The 20,369-nt window shown below is 31.2% G+C and overlaps 1 protein-coding gene across 1 annotated transcript in view; it reads right to left on the minus strand.

Moving 5' to 3' along the window:
• LOC146138148 (uncharacterized) overlaps positions 1–20,369 on the minus strand; it is a 34,139-nt gene extending 13,770 nt beyond the window's left edge. Inside the window, exons 1-37 of the mRNA XM_083394270.1 lie at positions 20,158–20,369; positions 19,651–19,834; positions 19,309–19,532; positions 18,340–18,502; positions 18,003–18,153; positions 16,794–17,027; positions 16,566–16,731; positions 15,725–15,832; positions 14,437–14,553; positions 14,182–14,293; positions 14,033–14,121; positions 13,880–13,950; positions 13,711–13,823; positions 13,058–13,355; positions 12,091–12,257; positions 11,956–12,024; positions 11,783–11,899; positions 11,069–11,190; positions 10,903–11,008; positions 10,717–10,842; positions 9,181–9,389; positions 8,849–9,001; positions 7,550–7,643; positions 6,016–6,159; positions 5,810–5,955; positions 5,454–5,615; positions 5,249–5,393; positions 5,014–5,163; positions 3,788–3,935; positions 3,165–3,324; positions 2,734–2,913; positions 1,241–1,434; positions 1,096–1,178; positions 919–1,016; positions 718–825; positions 488–647; positions 222–430 (exon numbers count right to left, since the gene is read on the minus strand). Coding sequence (XP_083250396.1) covers positions 222–430; positions 488–647; positions 718–825; positions 919–1,016; positions 1,096–1,178; positions 1,241–1,434; positions 2,734–2,913; positions 3,165–3,324; positions 3,788–3,935; positions 5,014–5,163; positions 5,249–5,393; positions 5,454–5,615; positions 5,810–5,955; positions 6,016–6,159; positions 7,550–7,643; positions 8,849–9,001; positions 9,181–9,389; positions 10,717–10,842; positions 10,903–11,008; positions 11,069–11,190; positions 11,783–11,899; positions 11,956–12,024; positions 12,091–12,257; positions 13,058–13,355; positions 13,711–13,823; positions 13,880–13,950; positions 14,033–14,121; positions 14,182–14,293; positions 14,437–14,553; positions 15,725–15,832; positions 16,566–16,731; positions 16,794–17,027; positions 18,003–18,153; positions 18,340–18,502; positions 19,309–19,532; positions 19,651–19,834; positions 20,158–20,291 — 5,414 coding nt within the window. The 5' untranslated portion in view covers positions 20,292–20,369. The remainder of the gene's footprint in view (positions 1–221; positions 431–487; positions 648–717; positions 826–918; positions 1,017–1,095; positions 1,179–1,240; positions 1,435–2,733; positions 2,914–3,164; positions 3,325–3,787; positions 3,936–5,013; positions 5,164–5,248; positions 5,394–5,453; positions 5,616–5,809; positions 5,956–6,015; positions 6,160–7,549; positions 7,644–8,848; positions 9,002–9,180; positions 9,390–10,716; positions 10,843–10,902; positions 11,009–11,068; positions 11,191–11,782; positions 11,900–11,955; positions 12,025–12,090; positions 12,258–13,057; positions 13,356–13,710; positions 13,824–13,879; positions 13,951–14,032; positions 14,122–14,181; positions 14,294–14,436; positions 14,554–15,724; positions 15,833–16,565; positions 16,732–16,793; positions 17,028–18,002; positions 18,154–18,339; positions 18,503–19,308; positions 19,533–19,650; positions 19,835–20,157) is intronic.

The following is a 20,369-nucleotide window of genomic DNA, read 5'->3' on the forward strand; positions in this document are numbered from 1 at the left end:
TAACATAATAGGGTTTTTAAAAAGGTTAAATAGTTTGAAAAAAATATTTGAGGAAAAGGAAACAAAGCCAAATAGATTGATGTAACACTATAGTTAGGAAAGACACCTATAATTTTTAAACCACTAACAAATGTTAACTCTGAAAAACTACAAAACAACCACAACCCATCAAGTATATATTTATTTTAACTTTAAAATGTTTTTTATTTTGCCTGCCTTACTTCTGTACAAAATCCTCAACAATAAGGGGTCGAGTTACAGTAAAGTTTTCCTTTACACCATTTTCGCCCATATTGTGGCGCCAAATATCAGTTGGAAGAGCGTTTTCTTCTCTAGATCGTTCGGCTAGCACCTGAGTAATCTCCCAACTTATTCTCTGCCGAACTTCAGAAATCATGTTGCACTCAGATATTTCAAGTAACTTGATGAGCTACAAATCATTGAAAAATGTAACAGATATAATGCTTTAGCAGACAAAAACACTTACCAGTCTTAATTTAACTACAAAATCTGATGCATGAGGTGGCAATTTTACTGGTTCATCACCATTAGGAGTGTCACTGTACTCATCGAGATAGCCCATCTGCCTTGCCATTGAAGTAAACAGTGGAAGAGCAACTTCAGCACAGAATATGTGATTGAAATCCCTTAAATAAAATTATGTTTTTTTTTAAATAATAAGAGGTTTATTTGTTTCAAAATCCCATTCAGACAAACCTATATTGTAAAGGTGTATCTATTGACAGGACATCCATTTTATTTTCACCCCAACATTGCTTCAAAAATTCTAACTGTTTCCAAACTTTTAAATACCTTTGCAACAATCTACAAATATTTAAATAAAAACAATTTTAAGTAGGTTTAATAGTTAAGCTATCACTTATAACATTGTATTTTAAAAGTTATGGGATAATTTACATGTAGGCTTCTATGGGTTTCTCCTGCAGAGAAATTGGTGCAGTTAAATCTTCAACATCAATTTCCTTTACTTCTTTAACTTCAGTGTCTTTTTTAATCTTTTATAAAACAAATAAAAGTTAATCAAAAAACAATTGTGATATACCGTATATAATTATAGAAATTTAGTTGAAATACCTTTGTGGCACTGCCAGACTTAGAACTGTCTTTTCCAACATGAGAAAGCATTATAAAACCTTTAGGCATTTCATCCGCGGGCCCTTAAAAATGAAGTAAAACGTTTTCGAACGGTAATTAAACTTTGGTAACTAATAATTTTTACCTTGCATGCATAGTAAAGGTGCTTTACCAGATTGCAAAACCTCCTGTAAAATAAGATTGACTCCAAGAATATCACCATTTGCAATATTTCTTTCTGAATCTGACAAACTGGAAAGACACAAATGTAGACAGGCCTCAATGTTTCTCCAGTGTGGGGGATATGATGTAGGATGAGGGCCATTTGACATTAAAAAACTGAAAAAAAAAAAAGTTTAATGCTGTTAACAACTGAATGTTAATTGATATATACCGCTTTACTAAATACAATAATAATAGTTTTATAAGACAAATAAAACTCTAGAGTTAATCAATTCTATGATTCAGTTAATTATTGATAATTACTTCTTTGAAAAAGGATTACAATTACAATTATTTCTGCTTTTAGATACAAATAATGACTTATTGCAATTCCATGTAAAATAAGTTTCCATTTTACCATACATTGATTTTTAGAGGCAGATAGATGATTTTATTTTGTGGGGAAGAGGGGTTATATTTTTTAAAGATAATGTTGCAAAATAATGTCATAGATACAGATACATTAAGCAATTGGCTTTAAAGGACTTGGCCAAAACGTTTGCACTTTTCAATGCTTTTATATGAATGATTTTACAAAACGTTGAAGTTGGATGTGCAATTTACATCGGAGCTGGATAACTGCATTGTGCACAGTAACCACTGATGCATGAAGAGCATTAAACAAACAGTTTAAATTAAGTTGGAAAGGTAATACCTCTGATACATGTACAAAGTCATCATATTATACAACAAGGGTCTCAAACAAGCGGCTGCATGCAGCCTGGGGACCCGCAGAGCAAATTAACTTTTAACTAATTTTATGCTTCAGAAATCTTATTCCAATTGCACACCTCCAGCATAATTATAACTGATCTGAAAATGGATGATTTCGTGATAAAGAGTTGAATGATAAGTATGTGATTTACCCTTATAGAATGTGCTATCTTGCCAATTCGCCTTTTATAGTTTCCTTCTTTAAAATAGTCACAGTATGGTACCCTTATAGTGTAAAGATTCACTTAAAACATATGGTTGGGGCCTTTATACATCCAGGATCGACAACTACTGACTGTTAGACAACACAATAATAAAATCGATATATTCATTAAATGTTAGCAAAGATGGCCTATTAAATCTAAAGGGTGGAAATTTTGCAAAAAAATGAATTTAAGATTTAATGAAGTAAAATTTATGGCAAAATACATTTTTGCAATTAACTACATTTCGTTCATTTAAAAATTGTAATATATCCAACTCTGTTTAGCATCATAGAAAAGTAACTTTTGCATATTTATATTTTAAAGTTTTGTAATGAAAACTGTTTTAAATCCATATGGAGAGTATTGTCTGAAATGATATTAAAATCATATAATCATTTCTATCAACGTTCATAGAAAAGTAAACAACAATATGTAAACTCAGAACAAAGTTTGTATTGATTAATTATATGCCATTCACAAAACCAACAAATATTACCTCAACCAAGGAAATAGCTCTACACAAATTGGTGTACCAGGAATAAGAGGCTGTGGCATGGTAAAGTGCAAACATGTTACACTCTTTTCCAACTTGTAATTCAATGCTGAAAACGCCTTTTTAGAAAGGTCTTTTACGTTTTTGTGTGCTGCAGTATTTCCAGTAGCCAAAAACGTTTTGCTGAAAATAATCACAATTTATTTTTGTATTGTCACCACTAATACATTTTATGAAAATAGGTCTACTTCACAGATTTTATAGTTATCGTTGCTAAGAATACTCAAAAGTAAATTTAAGAGCACTCATAAAACTGTTATTTAAAAATTTTAGTTAAAAATATTTAGTGATCAATTTTAAACTAAACAATATAAAAATTAAGTTTTTAATTTATCCTTATTAAACTGAAAACGGAAAGTATTTCCTCTTCTTACGGGATCATGTGGTTAACTGCTGCCTCAAATTGAGAGTACATATTTTTCTTTCGTAGATTTAACAACTCTGCCACTTGAGAAGGATTCTTAGTATTAGGGAATGGGCCACAGGGAAGAGTGTCAATAAGCTGCTGGATGTCACGCATTTCACTGCCAATACCTTCAGCAAAACAAAGTAATATTGTTTCAAAACATATTGCAGCTATGCTATAACTCATTTTAAATAAATAGTAGAATAAATATTCAATGACACACTCAAAACTATTTTATTTTCTGCTTTATTGGACATAACATATTGATGCTGCAAATCAAAACTATCATTGGGACTTTCCGAGGAGAAGTAAAGATTCCAATGCCATTAAACTAAAATAATGATCAGCATACAGACAGTGTGAAATATTGTTGAGAACAGTACTGTTGCTTAATGTTTAATTCCGCTTTATTCACAGTGGCAAAATAATATTTTTCAACACACTGAAATGTTGTAACAAAACATATGACGTCACTGTCAGCTAGTATGATTTTAGAAGTGAAAGATCAAATATCAAACTCATTTATCATAATACCTAATATGTTTTTTTCAGTTAGAATCAGAGATACTATATCTTAACATAATACCTCACCTTCAGCACCACCCCAATCAGAGCATAGATCAGTTTGCAGTTGGTCAGAAATAGATCCTCCCAGGTGTGCATGGGAACGCAAGTACAACACTATATCATGCAGAGATGTAGCTATCATCAACCAGTTGGTCAACACCTTATGCTGATTCTATGCAGGACAGCATAAAATTCAGTGCAAAAAGAGTTAACAATTTTTGGGTGAGATCAGAAATACACATATGTGTAAAAAAGATTCCCTGGTTATGCGCCATGTTTGTTAGTATATACCAGGGGTGGCCAACACGCGGCTTGCGAGCCACATGAGGCTCTTTATTCAGTTTTATGCGGCTTTTTACTTAGTTTTATGCAGCTTTTTGTTTTTCTTTTTTTGTCGGTTCCGACTCAGACTGTTTGCCATAAGGCCACAGATTGTTAGTAACATTTTTAAAAGATAATAAATACAAAAAGTATGATTTATGCACTTCGCAAAACATTTTTTGGGTTTCTGTGCAGCCATAAAGCTGTAAGTCAAAAACCTTTAAGTTATTTTTTCAAATAATTTTGATGAATAACATTATTTCAGGAAATGTACATGTTTTTCATCCACTGCGTTGCCTCTCGTTCCAAACTAAATATTTGTCTATTTAACCGAATAAAGGAACTCTTTTTCACGCTTTGTGGGAGTGAGACAGAAAAGGAGTCATCTAAGATGTGGCTTTTTGCAGTTAACCAAGTAAGAAATGCGTTTTTTGTTGTCTGACTGGTTGGCCACCCCTGGTATATACTGTATGAAACTTTCAACAAGAGTAGTACACAAAAAAAATTACAATCTTGCTTTATCTACTATTGTTCCAACAAAATTATTAGTTTTTGTGACAAAAATTATTCTGTTAGAACAATTGAAAACCTATTATCATTTCCAAAAAATATTAACCATATTGTAAACATAAGGTTTTCTAATTGAGGAGTAGAGGTAGCATACAAAAAAACAACTACCTTTAATAACAAGAATTTAAATACATTATTGATCTCAGTACACCTCTATATGACTATTTGTATCCCAAAATAAAAAAGAGCTATATTTTAGTATAATTTGACAAGTTATATAAAATCTAACTTTTTTTTCAGAGTGTTACATAAACTGCTGAAAATTAATAAAACAACAAGTAAAGGAGTAGTTTTTGAACACCTTTTTAGAGGCAATACAAGTTGTAAAACTTTGAACATAACAACAAAACATTTGTAACCTCATAATCCAAATTTCGGTGAAGCAATAAAATTTCTGTACAATGAGGAATAAACCACAGATTGAGAAATGCACTTCCATCCGGGGAAAGTACTCTTCGTGGTCTTCTATGCAGTGATTTAGGATCAGGAATCATTCCACTGACACCATCCTTGTAAAAATCAAAACAAAAACTGTTTGAACAACAAAAAAAATTGTAACTCGCTAGCTGATTTGAATAATAACAACAAGTTCACCTGTTTGTGTTTTTTTTCATGAGGAGAACCAACCATAAAGAAACTTGTTAAAATCATTGGAATACCATGCAAAGCATATAGTATACTTGAATAACATGCAATAATTTGTGCTCTCATTGCATGTATACTCATTCGAAATGAAACCCTAAACATATAATGTTTAAGATAGTTTGAAAAATTAGGCCTTTACAAATTATTAACCTACTCTCGACAAAAATCGATGACTAATGACCGTTTAAATTTTTCTATTTCACCGGGTTTCTTTAACAACATTCCAGAAGTCTCTTTTTTGCGAACAAAGGCATTTACAACAACATCTCGGGGACCTAGCTTTTCTAGCTGAACAGACAGAAAGGCTTCAGTGGTTCTAAAATAAACAAGAATATGTTTTTTTTCTAAATATTATTAATTCACTCACTTAAAATTAGTAGAGATAAAGAGATTATAACATAAAAATACTATTCTATAAACTGTTTTTTAATTTCTTCAAACAAGTTGTATTTATGATTTATAGAAGAAAAAACTAAACTATTTAAAGCCAACAGCAACCAATTAAATTACTTTTTCTGTTTATCAAATCCAAAATTTAGTTTTCCAGAGTAAGCCATGGCTTTTCTCATAACACTTGGTGAAGCCCCACCAGAACGCACAGTTCCTTGAGTTAGAGTGGTTGACACACTATGGCTACTTTTGTTGTCAGATACCCCCTTAATAAAATATAATGAAAAATATTACATGTGATTGATTTGAAATACTAAATAACGTACCTTTTCATGTTCAACTGAACTTTTAATTTCTTTCCAATAGAAGCAGTTGTTAAACAATGTAATAGCTACAATAAGGCAATTTTTGTGCACAACTTGACATGCAAGGGCTGCTTGAATATTCATATTTCCATCATTGCACAGGATCTAAAATATATTCACAACAAACCCATGTTTTTAGGGATAAGTCAGTTTCAAGTTTCAATGGAAAAAAATAAGTCCAATAAATCTATAGTACAACCTGGGTTACAGTGAGTAAGATGCTTTAAAATGCTTACATACAATAAAAAAGTTATTGTTTAATATTAAAAATATAGTTTTATAATTGCTTCAATTTTATTATATATTTTAAACAGGATTTTGTAAATTCTTCTAGCTCTCAGTGAAAACATTTTTTGCTACTTTGTCTTAATCAAGAAAATCAATTTGAAATAAACAACAATTAAATAGAGTCCAATGGGTAGGATAAGGATCATAATCAACACTACATTTTTCAAGTACTGTAACATATTTGCCACACAACCAGTTCATAAAAGTAATTTTACAATGTTAATGTGCAATCAGGCATCAAAACGTCTTAATCAAGACAAAGTTGCTTTATTCAACCTTTTTGGCTTTAAAATTCATTATTAAGCTACATTACAGATCCGTGCATAGTGTACCTATTTTTACAATCTGGTTATTAAAACTTATTCTTTTCAGGGCAATGGTAACCCAAAAATCGATAATAGCATTTTTATACAATTTAATGTGATATTTTTAAATACTACTTAGGTCACTAATACCTTCCATTCAAAAAATGGAGGAGGCTACTTTTTAAGAGATTCCTAAGACAAAGGAATATACAAAATTCCATATTTATTTTGTAGAAAAAAAAATATTTATTTTTTTTATTTTGTTTATTTTGCTTTAGTGAAAATAATGGTTAAATTAAAAAATAATGCAGGTCATTCTAAAAATAATTTCATCTTGTTAACTTTTCGACAAAGTTTGTATGTCTTTTATTGATTATTTTCACTGCTAGTAATGTCATTATTAAAATTACAATTAAAAATATATTTAGTAATAAATAACTAAATCACATCACTTTTAATGACACTCTTGCCATTAATAGTTGCATTTTGTCAATTCATCATCAAAGTGTGTATATCTGTAATCAATTGTTTTTTCCTTGGTGGTAAAAAGATAAATAACAAGCTCCTATTACCGCCAAAAAAATAAAATTTACATAGGTAAATAAAAGGCAACACAAAATTTTAGAAGTGACTTTAATAGGTTCAGCAAAAAAGCTTGTTACTAGAGGGCTCAAAGATTATTCCATCTTGAACTACAACTTTGATTGCATTTGATAATAAATATTATGGCTACACTTAATATTACCTAGTAAATTGACAAATATTTCTACTAAATATTGTTTATCAAGTTGCTTAGACAATATAAAACACCTAGGTTTTATGAAGTGTTTAAGAAAACTTTGCAGATTGAGAATCAGTAGTAGTACAGCTAGTTACGATGTCATTTAGGTCACATATTTAACCTGTATAATCCCTTCTCTGTTACAGAAAGAAAATCTTGGTAAATGGTTTTCATCCATCTCCTGAACAGCAAGTAGAAGATTGCTAGGAACATATCTAAAAATGAAAGCAAAATTAACAACACACTGTATAAATAGGTAGAAATATTAAAAATATACGTTACATATGATTTAATATGCAACTTAATTTTACACAATTCATTTGTTCAAAATTTCATTAGCATTTAGTTTTTTTATATCTGAAAAGATTTGTGTTAAAAATCTCTTAACAAGCACACTTTGGTTGTCTTGGGCATGAATAAGAAACTCACAACGGTCTGTGATTACCACTGACATAGAGTGACCGTACAAAAAAACATTTAAGTGGTTACGAAATATTTCTACATCTTCTATGCAAAGCATTTGTTGTCAAGTGTGAAAAATTTAACATTTATTTTATTTTATTTTTAATTTAGGAGTAAACTGCACATTTACAACATTTCTTGATAGAACAGCATATGGATGATTTTTTTTTTATTTTAAGGCTATTGATTCCATCAACTGTTTGAAGAAAAAATTTTTACAATAGTTAAACATTTGTTTATGTGCACATATAAAACAGGGAAAAATGTTCAAACAGTGTGAGCTGGTCAAAAAAAAAAGTGAATTCATTCATACAATAATTGACCAAACTACTTCTTTACAAACGTTTGTTTTTAGCCAAACTCTGAAGATAGATTGGCCTTGCTTTGTAGTAGAAATGCACATTACTGCATTGAAGTGTCTGTTGGTGAGCTAAGTTTTGCTTCTTCACACCAAGCTATATAATTATGTGAATGCTAGCCTCCACTACAGTGTGACGTTATAATATCAGAAGCTATTGTTAATGGTCTATCTGCAATTGTTTTATATTGTGAATAAATAATGGCAATTGGCTGTATAACAAATTTAGTATTTTTGGCGGGCTTGCATGCCATTTTTATTAGGTCGCATGTCATCTTTGACACACATGCCGCGTGTTGGATACCCCTGGTTTAGGCAAGATCAACTTTTAAGACAGTTAACACATCGAAATTTTGTAACAAGGCTTGGCTTTTGGCGCAGATGTGTCTATTGTAGTTTAACGTTTAAAATTCTGTCAGCGGGGTAACATCAAAAGAATAAATAAAAAAGGTAGTATACTTTGTGTTTTTGCTGGGGAAGAATTGACAGTGTTTGGGCTTGTAAGGAAGGAAAATGAAAATAACTTTGAGAACCACTGTTCTACAGTATACCAAGAATTAAAACCCTATCCTAGTGTTGCAAATGCACCATTTTACACACCTGTCAGCATTCATTTCATCTGGGACAAAACTTGTACGAAGTGATGGTGATATGTCAACTTTTTCCTTATAGTTTGCAAACTCAAACTGCACAAGTCTCATATACATATGATGCTCTTCAAAACCCACTTCTGATGAAATCAGTTTGTACAATCTACAATCCAAACAGACTAAATGTTATTAAAACAACTTAGGTACACAGTAAAATTCTTGATAAGTTTGAAGTAAAGGTTGCAGAAATTCTAGACAAGTTTATTTGATGTTTAACAATTAAAAACATGTCGATTTTTAATTTTTTGTCACAAATTTGTATAATAAGTAAAAAATAGATACCTGCTTAATATTTCTGTTTCCCAAGCTGCTTCAATAAGACGTTGCCGTAAGACAACCATCTCAATACAACGCGTCCAGATCCCACAGACAACTTCATTTGACTGATGTGGTGAAGATTCTGATGCAGTTGTTGTATTTACACTTTTTACCAAGCTTTGAACTGTTTCAACCAGCAAATTAGGATCTTCAACAAACAAGTCAGAGAACACCTGTGACAAAGTAGACAAACAATCATATTTTTCAAACCTGAAACATTGGATTTGGCGAAACATCCAAATGAGTTAGGAAATAAATTGATTGGGAAATTTAGTAGTTTAGTTTTGTTTCTTATTTTCTTAAAAATGTACACAGTTTAAGAACATTACCACAAATAACCAAAAACAAAAGAAAGGCAGGTTATTAAATTAGCACTGGTTGTCAGGGTATGAATCTACCAGTAATCTACTTCTAAAAACTGTTTGCTAACATTCATTAACCTTGTTGGACTGTATATTCTATTTAAATTTAAATTATTTACTATTTAGGACAGTGGGTCTTAAACTGTGCTTCACCTCGCCCTGGTGTGATTTTAAGTTTTCATTTTATTTAAAAGGCGCCACACAATGTTTTTGAGAGTTGCTCTCCCACAGCTTTAAAAAATGTATTTTAAAGGCACATGATTTTGCAATGGTAAACTGAAGCAATAGCAAAGTGATGGACCACAATATTAAACAAAATTATTGCTGTTATTTCCGGTAGTTTTGCACATTAAAATCTTGACAAACTGACTGTGTGAAAACGTCTTATTTAACTTATAAACTACCCAACAAAGTATTTGTATGCAGGCTTCAAGATAAAACCTGCCACGGCCTATATATTTTACTCTAATGAGCCGCAGGATATGTAAGACCATACAAAAAAAAGTATTACACAAAAAGCTTAGAAAACAGAAATAAAAAATATTGAATTTCTATTTGCTGGGTGCGCTGCAAGTCCAGCAAACTTTTTCAGGTGAATTGCAAGGAAGAAAAAACAACCACTTATTTATTGTATAAAAGCCTTAGTAAAAAAACTAACATGAAAGAAGGCATAATTTGTTAAATATTTACTTGCATCTAAGTATCCTTAAATCTTGAATTGGCAAGGATGGCCGCTTGGGTCTAGCCTACCCCATCATTAAACATTATGAAAAAAAAACATACACTATGCCATATTTAATTTATGTGAAAACAAGGCTTATAGTTTCCACATAAGGCAGTATACTACTTTTTTATACCATTCATTGATTGAATTTAGCAATATGTACCATATAAACAACCCCCATTTCCAGATTTATTGTAGAAAATGAAATTTCTCCTAAGCTCATATAAATTTCTTTTTGAGGGCAAAAACACTTATTTAAAGTAACCCTATATATTTAAAAAAGGTTAATCTTGAGAAACCAAAAAGTCCTAGAAAACATTTGTTTTTATACATAAACATTCAACTTCTGCTTTTAGGTTATACCAGGAAGCTTGCATCATCCATAAATACAAAAAATACCAATGTTTTACTTACATTTCTTTGAATTTGCATAGAATAAGTTGTACCAATATTAGCAAGTCCTTCCCACTCATGATGGGCATGCTCCAAGACTTGTTTTTCAAGAGAGATATAATCTTCCATACATATGGGTTGGTGAATCTGGTAAAATCTTTGATTTAGGTATCACACAACTTTTTGGTCTACTTTTTAAAGGGTTACCTGGGCAAGATCATTAATTGCCAGATCAATAGCCGCTGTAAAGCGACTTGCAACTATACCAAGACTGGGATGAAACTCAAGTATATCAAGAAACTTTAGAGCTGGTCTGTAAAGTGAAGTATGCAGCTTAAACTTTAACAACATAGGAATAAAGTTACAAACTTACTTTGGTGAGTTTAATGCAATATCCTGTTTAGCAGATGATTGAAAGGGCATTCCAAAAACATGTGGACCCTTCACAACTTTGCTAATGTAATGTCTACTTTCATCAATTTGGTTTGACAATATCTTTGTTAATTTAAAACAAACAAAAAAATTGTTTAATTATAAAAATAACATTGTTATCACGAATAATTAATATATATTATTAACTAAGTCATAAAATACAAATCAGTATGAACTGTGATCTGGTCCTCAGTATTGTCCATTGATTTCTACACATTTATATAAGTCAACCATATGCCATCAGTGAGGCTATTTTATCAAGCCTAATACATTTTTTTCATATAATTATAATAAAATTATTTAAAAACATTAGTTTTTAAAGAAGTCCTTTTAAAAGTTGCAGTCAAATCATTTGAAAAACAACTCAAGTGTTAAAATATTAAAATTGGTAAACTTTATGATTGTGAGCAATGAGTCAACTAAAAATAACAAAAACACAATATACAGCAAGAAAATTGTTTTACATGCAAATATCGATATAAAACAACCAATTTTTTTAATATTTAATGAAAACTCTTAATTTAAATTTAAGTTATTTGACACAATGATTCAACAGAAAGCATTTAAAGACAGCGATTGAAGTGCAATTAAGTCAAGTCATTACAACAGTAAAAACATTGTTTTAAACACAGACAAAAAATGGTAAATTTTATACCTGCTTCAGTACTGTAGTTTTCATATTAAGGCAAGAGCATTCAGCTTTGTAGGTTTTCACAAAATATTCTTTAGAAAAGTCATATCTTGGTCTTTGATACATGATGTCAGTTAAAATCTACAAAAGTTCAAAATTAAAAAGAAAGAAATTCTTGTCAACTTACAACCACTTACTTGTGATAAACTTTTTCTCTCAACACGACTAAATGTGTTCTGATATGCCTCAAAATAACAGTTTAATAGCTAAAAAAATATATATGAGTTGTTAAAAACCTATTGTGCACCTAAATTGTATCTTTGTTTTCCTACTTTATGCTTGTTGACCAAAAAGTTAAGTTCACATGTCCAAATATCACAAAGCACAGCAAATCTATCAACATCTCGATGTGCATAAGCAGCAATATCAACTTCACCAGGAGCTTGTTGACGAAGCTGGGATAGTTCAGCTGTAGATCTTCTCATGACAGACCGACTTGCTTAAAAAACAAATTAATACATATAGACTCTTTTTTTAAAAACCTAATAACAGTTAAAGTTACATTAAAAAAGGCAACATTACAAACAGTATATATATATATATATAGATATTTATACTAGGTGAAATACTAGGCTTTACTGAAGCTAATGAGAGTTTTTAACAGTCTTAATATATATACTGTGGAAATTTAGCATGAAAATATTAGCAACATTCTGGCGTTATTGCTGCAAAGTAAGGTATTCACTTTTTTATTAAACTTTTACTGGTAAGCAATGGAAAAATTTTGCTTTGATCTCAGGTAAAAATGTGGATCTTGTGGCCTGAGCATGTGAAGGCCATTTCACATTTAACCAACCAGTTGGCTTTGGCAAAACCCAAAAATGTGAAATAAAGAGATTATTACAATTTATACAATGAAGTAAATCAAGCTGTAGCCAAAATCGGTATTTTATATCATGTTGTAGCATCTATTTGTAAGTTTGTAATTTGTTTAAAAGGTTTTGCGTAAAGCTTCTGTAATAACTGCATTAATTTGAGTGTTGTAACATAGTCTGATGCTGAAAAAATGGCCCATCTCCAGAAAAACAGTTGGCTGACGGCTAGTGTAAACAGTTGGCTGACGGCTAGTGTAATGCCAAAAGGCATATGAAAGTGATGTCACTCATTTGGAGATTATTCGCAAATGTGTATGGAAAGTGTAGCAGGTTCAGCTAGGAACTGACATTCGGGCAGCAAGTGTGACATTAGAAGCAAAAAGCATTATATACACTTTTAAAAATATATAAGATAAGTATATACCAATATCTTTTTCAATATAATGAGATGCAACCAACAACAGCTCATCCTCTGTTTCTTTTAAGTCAGTTAGTGCTTCTTCATAAATTATGTAATATCCTTTCTGATCTTGCACATGAGGAATTGAAGTAGTTGCGGCTGAACCACCTGCCTTAGCAGCAGAAATGCCGCTCTGCCACTCGCCACTGCCATCCATTGGAGGTTGGTGCTCATATGGGTGTTCATTTTCATCAATATCATATGAGTAAAAATCATCATGATTCTCAATGCCTCCAAATTCCATGAATTTACTTTGTTCAATCTACAAGTTAAATTTTGAAAAGGTCATCTCTTTATATAAAACTGGTGATCAGCAAGTTAAAAAAACAACATAATAAACTTGCTAAACATTTCATTTCTCGCTAAAAACTTTTAATGAAAAATGGGTGTTTTTGCATGTGAATAAATGAATGTAATTACTGTCACTGAAAACAATAATTTTTCTCAAACAAAATTAGTCATTTTAGCTCTGTTTTTACTGGTAAAACTAGAATATATTGGTCACAAATTTTTCTGTTTGCAAGACAAAAACTTAAAAAGACTGCAAGTTATAACTTATTTATCACATTTATAACATTGTGATCGTGAATAGCCTTAAATTGATATATTAGTTTTACTTTAAAGTCTGCAGGCGTGTTGTACATGTACTCATGTGATCCTATTCCACGAGTTTGGGATTTATTCTTTGATGGTCTTTCACCCTTTCCATCATCTCTCTGTGGCTTGCTTTCTAAAGAAATTAAAACGTAACAAAGAGAAAAACCCGTGAATAAGGAAGTTTACTACCATCTTTTGTCTGGGAAACAGTTGATTCAAGTGACAAGCCCCCATCATAAATTGTAATGCTCCTTTCAATACTAAACAAAGTATTACAATGAACGTTTATAAGTTTTCCTTAGTGAGAAAATTTTATTAAATAAGCTGAAATCAATGTGATACCTTCGGAAATAATTCAAGACAGCCAAACATTGGCGCTTCATGTCACGAATCTTGAGATGCCTTAAATGATGAAATGACAACAAAGCCCCCTGAAAAACAAAACCTAGACTGTTTTACTCTTGGCGTTTCAATGGTTTATTATTCATTACCTGTATAATAGTGGGATCTTGATTGGAAGACTCTTCACCTTCATCCAGGCCTAGCATCTGCATTGTGTTGGCATAGTCATACCCATCTCGTTTTTTTCCATGTGTTTGAAACCTAACAAATGCAAAAAACAAGTGTTGGTGTAAAAAGGAGATTGCTTACTAGTACGAAAAAAATATTTAAAAAAATACAATAGGCTTATTATTGATTAGTCGTCAATCAAATTGAATGGATATTGCACCCTAATAAAAAATTACCTTGAGGTTGTTAGACTACTAGAATCCATTTTTTTACCACTATCTGATGTTGAAACTGTTTGTTGAGAACTTTCATAAATCTGTTGCCAAATGGATGATGATTTTAATTTTCCTTGACTGAAAAACATTATGAATTATGTCATATTCAATAACAACATCAACTATTAAATGGCCTATATATGCTGAAATATTCGTTTAAAGAATAGACTGTTACATCCCATAAAAAGTTATGACTGAAAACTAGTCATTTGATATAAAACTTTTTTAACAATACACTTGCCCTGCTAAGTACCACTGTAGCAAAGCTACTATTATATGTTTAAAATAATGGTGTAGTGCTTAAAGCATTTAAATCAGTGATGGTCAACCTTGGCCAGGTTGACTACTGGTGGTCCAACGAAAGTTCTATAAATCCTTGATGAAATATATATAAAAGTTGTATTCTTCGGGTCAAAAATAAAGTAAGTATGTAAGAAACTGCATTATAATAAAATTAAGTGACTTGTATAATTAGGTGTCAGCCTGATGTAAAAAATACATTTGTTTAAAGAAGTTTTTTAAAAGCGCAATTAGGAGGTTAATTGTGAGTGTTACTGTAGTGTAAAATAAAGTATTTTTGAACTAGTTATTTGTGTAAAAATAAAATTCAAAAGTATGTGTACTCACGAGGGGAGGATCCAGGTGCGGGGAGACATGTCACCCCAAAATGTCACCCCCAATTGAAAATGCAGCTTATTTTTACTATGTTTATGCAATTTTTTCGGTGTTTCTAGTATATCTTATCCCATTTTGTGGTAAGCGATTTAGCCAGAATACACTGTGCATCTCATCGCACTGATGAAATCAAATTTAGGAAACTTAAACTCTAAGAAGAAATTTTTACACTGTCTGCATGCATGTTCTCTGTCCTTTTTTAATGTCACAGTTTACTGTAACTTTATGTTGACACGTTTTACAAAACTTTGTTTACAGAACCTTGTTTGTTTTTTCTATGGCACCATACAAGGAATCCTAAATTCTCCCAGTAGACACTTACTAATGTTTCAGTTGTTTAAATTAAACATTTGGTAAAGGACTAAGAGAGAACACATCCTTAAGTATACTGACATATGTACAATACAGTTTCAACTATTGGTATGAGGTGTCAGCACAGCAAGTGGTCCATTAAATATTTTTTCTAAAATATGGTTCTTGGGTTAAGGTTGAGGATCTCATTTAAATGATACAGCATATCTATTTTTTACATAAAAGTCACAGATAATGTTTATACCATATAAAATAAGCTCACGTGTGTGATGTAACACGAAGTGCTTGTACAGTTGGCGGGTCTCGGACTGCAACTGCATGGTCTTTCAGTGCTTCAGTAACAGTGATGTGATCATTGATTAATAAAAACCTGGATAAAAATAAATAGCAATAAATAAAATTATGCCAGGAATATTATTTATTTTATTTATGTGGAAATGAGAATAATATAAAGATGAGGTTATCCTTTATCATAAGCAATTATTAAAATGTATTGTTAAATAAACAAATGGCTAGTTTTAATAACAATATTTTTCCAATAATTTTTTTAAATAAGAAATTTCAAATTAGAAGCATGTAAGTGATGTTATACTGGATTATATATATCTATAATTGAAAAGCAAATTTGCTAAGAGCCTAGGATTTCAATCTATCCATCAACTTGTTTATATGGTTTATAATGGGGGGGGGGGAACCTTGTTAACACACAAAATTGTAATTGTTAGTAGATTCTGCAACATAGGGTCTTTGAAATTCTGTGACAACGGGCTTACAAATAGGTAAAATTTGTATATTTTTTTTAAACAAAACATATGCAAAAAGTATTATATTAAACTCGAGAAGTCATAAATGTAAATAATCATAACTAAGACCAGGAAGTCTAAAAATTTTTTTTATAATTTCAACTTTAAAGACAAGTTTTCTACAGGTCCCAGCAGATGCAAATTGAAAATGGGATTCACAAGCTTCACCAAACTACATTGAACATCCTTGTTACACTTCTGAAACAATACTTTTGTATTGTGGAAGATGTATGCCCCATCAATAGTAAATTCCATGGATTAAGGCAGGGATTAGAAGTTGGCCCACTTTTGAAAACTTACAAATTTTGTGATCTCAGTAGCTCATCAATTTTTCCCTTTTTCTTTAATTTTGCCATCTGTTTCATTTGTATTACATTTTTGTGTGGTTTCTGTTGAATAAACTTTTTCCAATTTCCTGGCTTTTTGAGGCAATGAGAAGGTGAATCAATGCCCCAATGTTCTTTACCTAATCATATAGAAAAATTTTGCATACAAATGCAATGTAAATAAAAATAAAATTTAACCAACCTTCTGGAACATTATCATATTGATAAAACATATTGCAATCCAACTGCCTGTTAAAAAGCATTTTAAATCGGCGATTAACAGCACCAAATAATTCCATTTCATCAGCTGAAGTCAAGATTTCCGATCGAACCAATATACCATATTCAACTGAAAGCGTTTCAAGCTGATCGCGAAACATGTGAAGATCAAGCAGGTGAACCGGAACACAGGTTCCAGTTTCATTAGAAATAATACCTGCATGCAGATAACTAGACTTTTAAAAAAGTTTTTAACTGGAAAAACTACAGCACATTAAAAATTACTTAGGTAATCTAAATTATTGGTTTGAGCTTAATTGGTGTCCCCAAAACAAGTTGCAAGCTGCTTTTTTCCATCACATTGGGATTTTTATAAATTGTGATTTAAATTTTGCATTAAACTGCAGTAATCACTGAATTGTGACAACAGTTTTTTTATCAAAATTACTGTACTAGTTCTTGTTGACCAAGGCTTGCATTTACTTTTGCTTTGAGTTTTAAACAAACATTGAGGCCGTGAACAAAATGACATAGCATCTTGTATTCCAATGGTTTGGGTGGCAAAGAGTGTTGCTTTCGCTCATGTATTGTTGCTGGATTCAATACTAAAAATAGGCATAACATTTTAAATTTAACATGCATGGTTGACAAATGATCGATTCGTTATGAGCCAGGTGATCCAATTCGCTTTTGCCTTTGTCTGTGAGGAGTCTTTGTCTAATAGCCAGCTGATATGTTCGAGTTTAATGATGGTTAGCAGTCTAAGTAGTTTAATTTGGCAAAGCTAATAGCCTTATAAAAGACATATACTTCTGATCTTAATCTTAGTTCCAGATTGAATGTAAAGGGTGTGCTCAGCACTGATATCCCTTTTGCATAAAAATATCACAGGAGTGCATACATTTGGCTCCTCACCTGGGAAGACTTCTTAATGCACTTTGGGGATGTTCAGCATACTATAAATTTTAAAACCTCCTCATACCAACAAGGAAACAACATAAAGTAGTTTTAATAAAATTTATGAAGCAGGTAAGAAATAAAATTTGTCCGACCAGGGTTCTATATGTTGACCCCTGCAAGCTACAATGGAGCAATATGAGTAGCCACAGTAGATTAAAATTAAACCCATGTGACAGAAATTGATTAAAAAAACAATGCTTTATATTCTGGTAAATGAATTTACATATCTCACCACCGAAAGACAGCTCCATTCCAATCTCATATGAGGGTCGCCTTACTTGACTTTTGTGTGATCTTGTTGATGGTGAAAGTTGAGAAAAATCAGATCCAGCTAGCTGCTTCCATGCCAGCTTTGCATCAAAACCCAGCATACCAATCTCAAGCTGTAAAATTAGGATATAACAAATGAAAAAAGTTATTTTATTAATTTATATAAAACAAGTTTTAAACAAAATATTATTGTAACTTACAGCAACTAAAAACTATCAGAGGAAAAACTCTATACGAAAAAATCATCGCCTATAAAAATCCTGTAAAAATTAGACATGTCAGTCAATCAAGCCATGCACCTCACTCGTGGGTTTTCCATGTAGAGGTACTTGCAGATTAATGTTGCTTTTATGTATAGTTGGTAGCCATTCAAGAATTTTGATGTATGATGAAAACTTTTTGGTAATATGCATATTAGTAACAAGCCACTTTAGGTATATCATAAGATCATCTGCTTGCCAGCTGCGGAAATTAAGTAGTTAAATATCAATTAGGATTAACATATAATTATTAGGGCCATTTTTATTTTAACCTAAAAAAATTTTTTTTAACTTTATTTTTATCAAATTTTAATTTTATTTTAGCCTAACGAAATTGCTTGTTTGTAGAGGCCACAGTTCTTCCTTGAATTGATGCCAGTTACCCAAACATAATATTTTGTCGATTTCAGACCCAAACGTAATATTTTGTCGCAAAGTCAAGTTGTTTTATGGATTATAAAAAGTGCATCGTTTTTTTTGGCGTTAGATTTAGCTTGCTTAGGCATTTTTGTATTACAGAATGTCAGAAGGCTATTTCTAAAATTCAAATTGTTGATCTTCGAAAAGACCACGTTTGTGAAGATAAAGTGTTTTATAAGAATTATTTACATACGTAACAATAAATAAAAAAATGGACAATTTGCGATAAAAGTTACCGCTGATCTAAGTGGGCATTGTGACATTTTGCCTGCTTTTATTAGTTAATATGGTTTAATTGTGTCGCAGTTCCTGATTTGCAATGCTTTCATGACGATTTTTACAAAAATTACTCTTAAGAAACAAACAAACTTTGTCAAAAGCCATAATTTGACATATTTTAACTTTATTAAAAAAATTTAACTTTATTGTAAATTTTAACTTTATTTTAACCTATAAACTTCTTAGAAACAGTCCCCTAGGTGCTGAAAACAACTTTATTCTTTAATTCGTGGACAGACGAGGTCCTTAAAAAATTTTAACTTTATTGACTAATTGCAAGCCCTAATAATTATAGTTATCCATGCTTACCAGGTTGCAGTAGAATCATCACCAAGTACATGAGCATGGTATGCAGAAGCCAGACGTTTTGCCCGTGACTTTGAATCACTGTACTGCTTGTTAACTTCATCAAGTCTACTGTTATATTTGTGATGAACTCGTTCGATTGCCTCTGTGTGCTCACAAAACCGACTCCATCGAAGCATGTGCAAATGTTTACACTGAACCATTGCTTCAACTTGATCAAGAAAAAACTATACAAAAGTATTTTTATAAACAAAATAAAATGGGCTGACAAATTACAATAACAATTTATATCAAAACAGCAACTTAGGAATAATTTGAAATTGTTGTTATTAAAGTCTGATTTACCTGATGCAAAATAAGTGGAATATTTTTTTCAGAGAAATCAGATTTTAGAGTTGCTTCAAATTCATCACATATGACACTTCCTTGACTTTTAGGGGGTAAAATGTCATCAACATGGAGCAAGTTATTTAGAGCAAGCTCTCTTTCTTTTTTAAAATATGTTTCATTCATTGGTGATGAAAAGGAGCTGAGACAAACAATATTTAAAAGTATCACTAGAATGTTTTCATGTATGCCTTTTTACGCTAAATAGGATTCATGTTTAATATGTCTATTGGAGAAAGCAACATACACTATGTTTTTTTTTATTTTAGTTTAAATCACAAGAAACTATAAAATAAACATGCCTGAAAAGGCATTACTAGTGTAAAAAAAATCCTTTAATGGCAAATCAATTTTATGAATCAGTGACTGTGGCTGCCACTTTGTAGCAGTAAAGACATACTTTCCAATCTGGCCTTACTTGCTTAAAAATGTCAATGGGTGATTTCTTTATTAATCTTTACATACCTCATTGGCCGTACCATATTTCCAAATAACATCTCACATTCTTCTACTTCATTTTTAAGTTCGGTAATTTCCTTCTTTAGTTCTGCATCCAACAACTTTGCCCTTTCACTCTTTCCCACCTCATAATGTTCCATTGCAGCAACAGTTATTATATTAACATTTTTACAACTTCAAAACCCTGCGGTTATTAATATTAAATATTTCTAACTGGA

The sequence above is a fragment of the Ascidiella aspersa genome, chromosome 7, assembly GCF_963924565.1.
Source record: "Ascidiella aspersa chromosome 7, kaAscAspe10.2, whole genome shotgun sequence".
NCBI lineage: Eukaryota > Metazoa > Chordata > Ascidiacea > Phlebobranchia > Ascidiidae > Ascidiella > Ascidiella aspersa.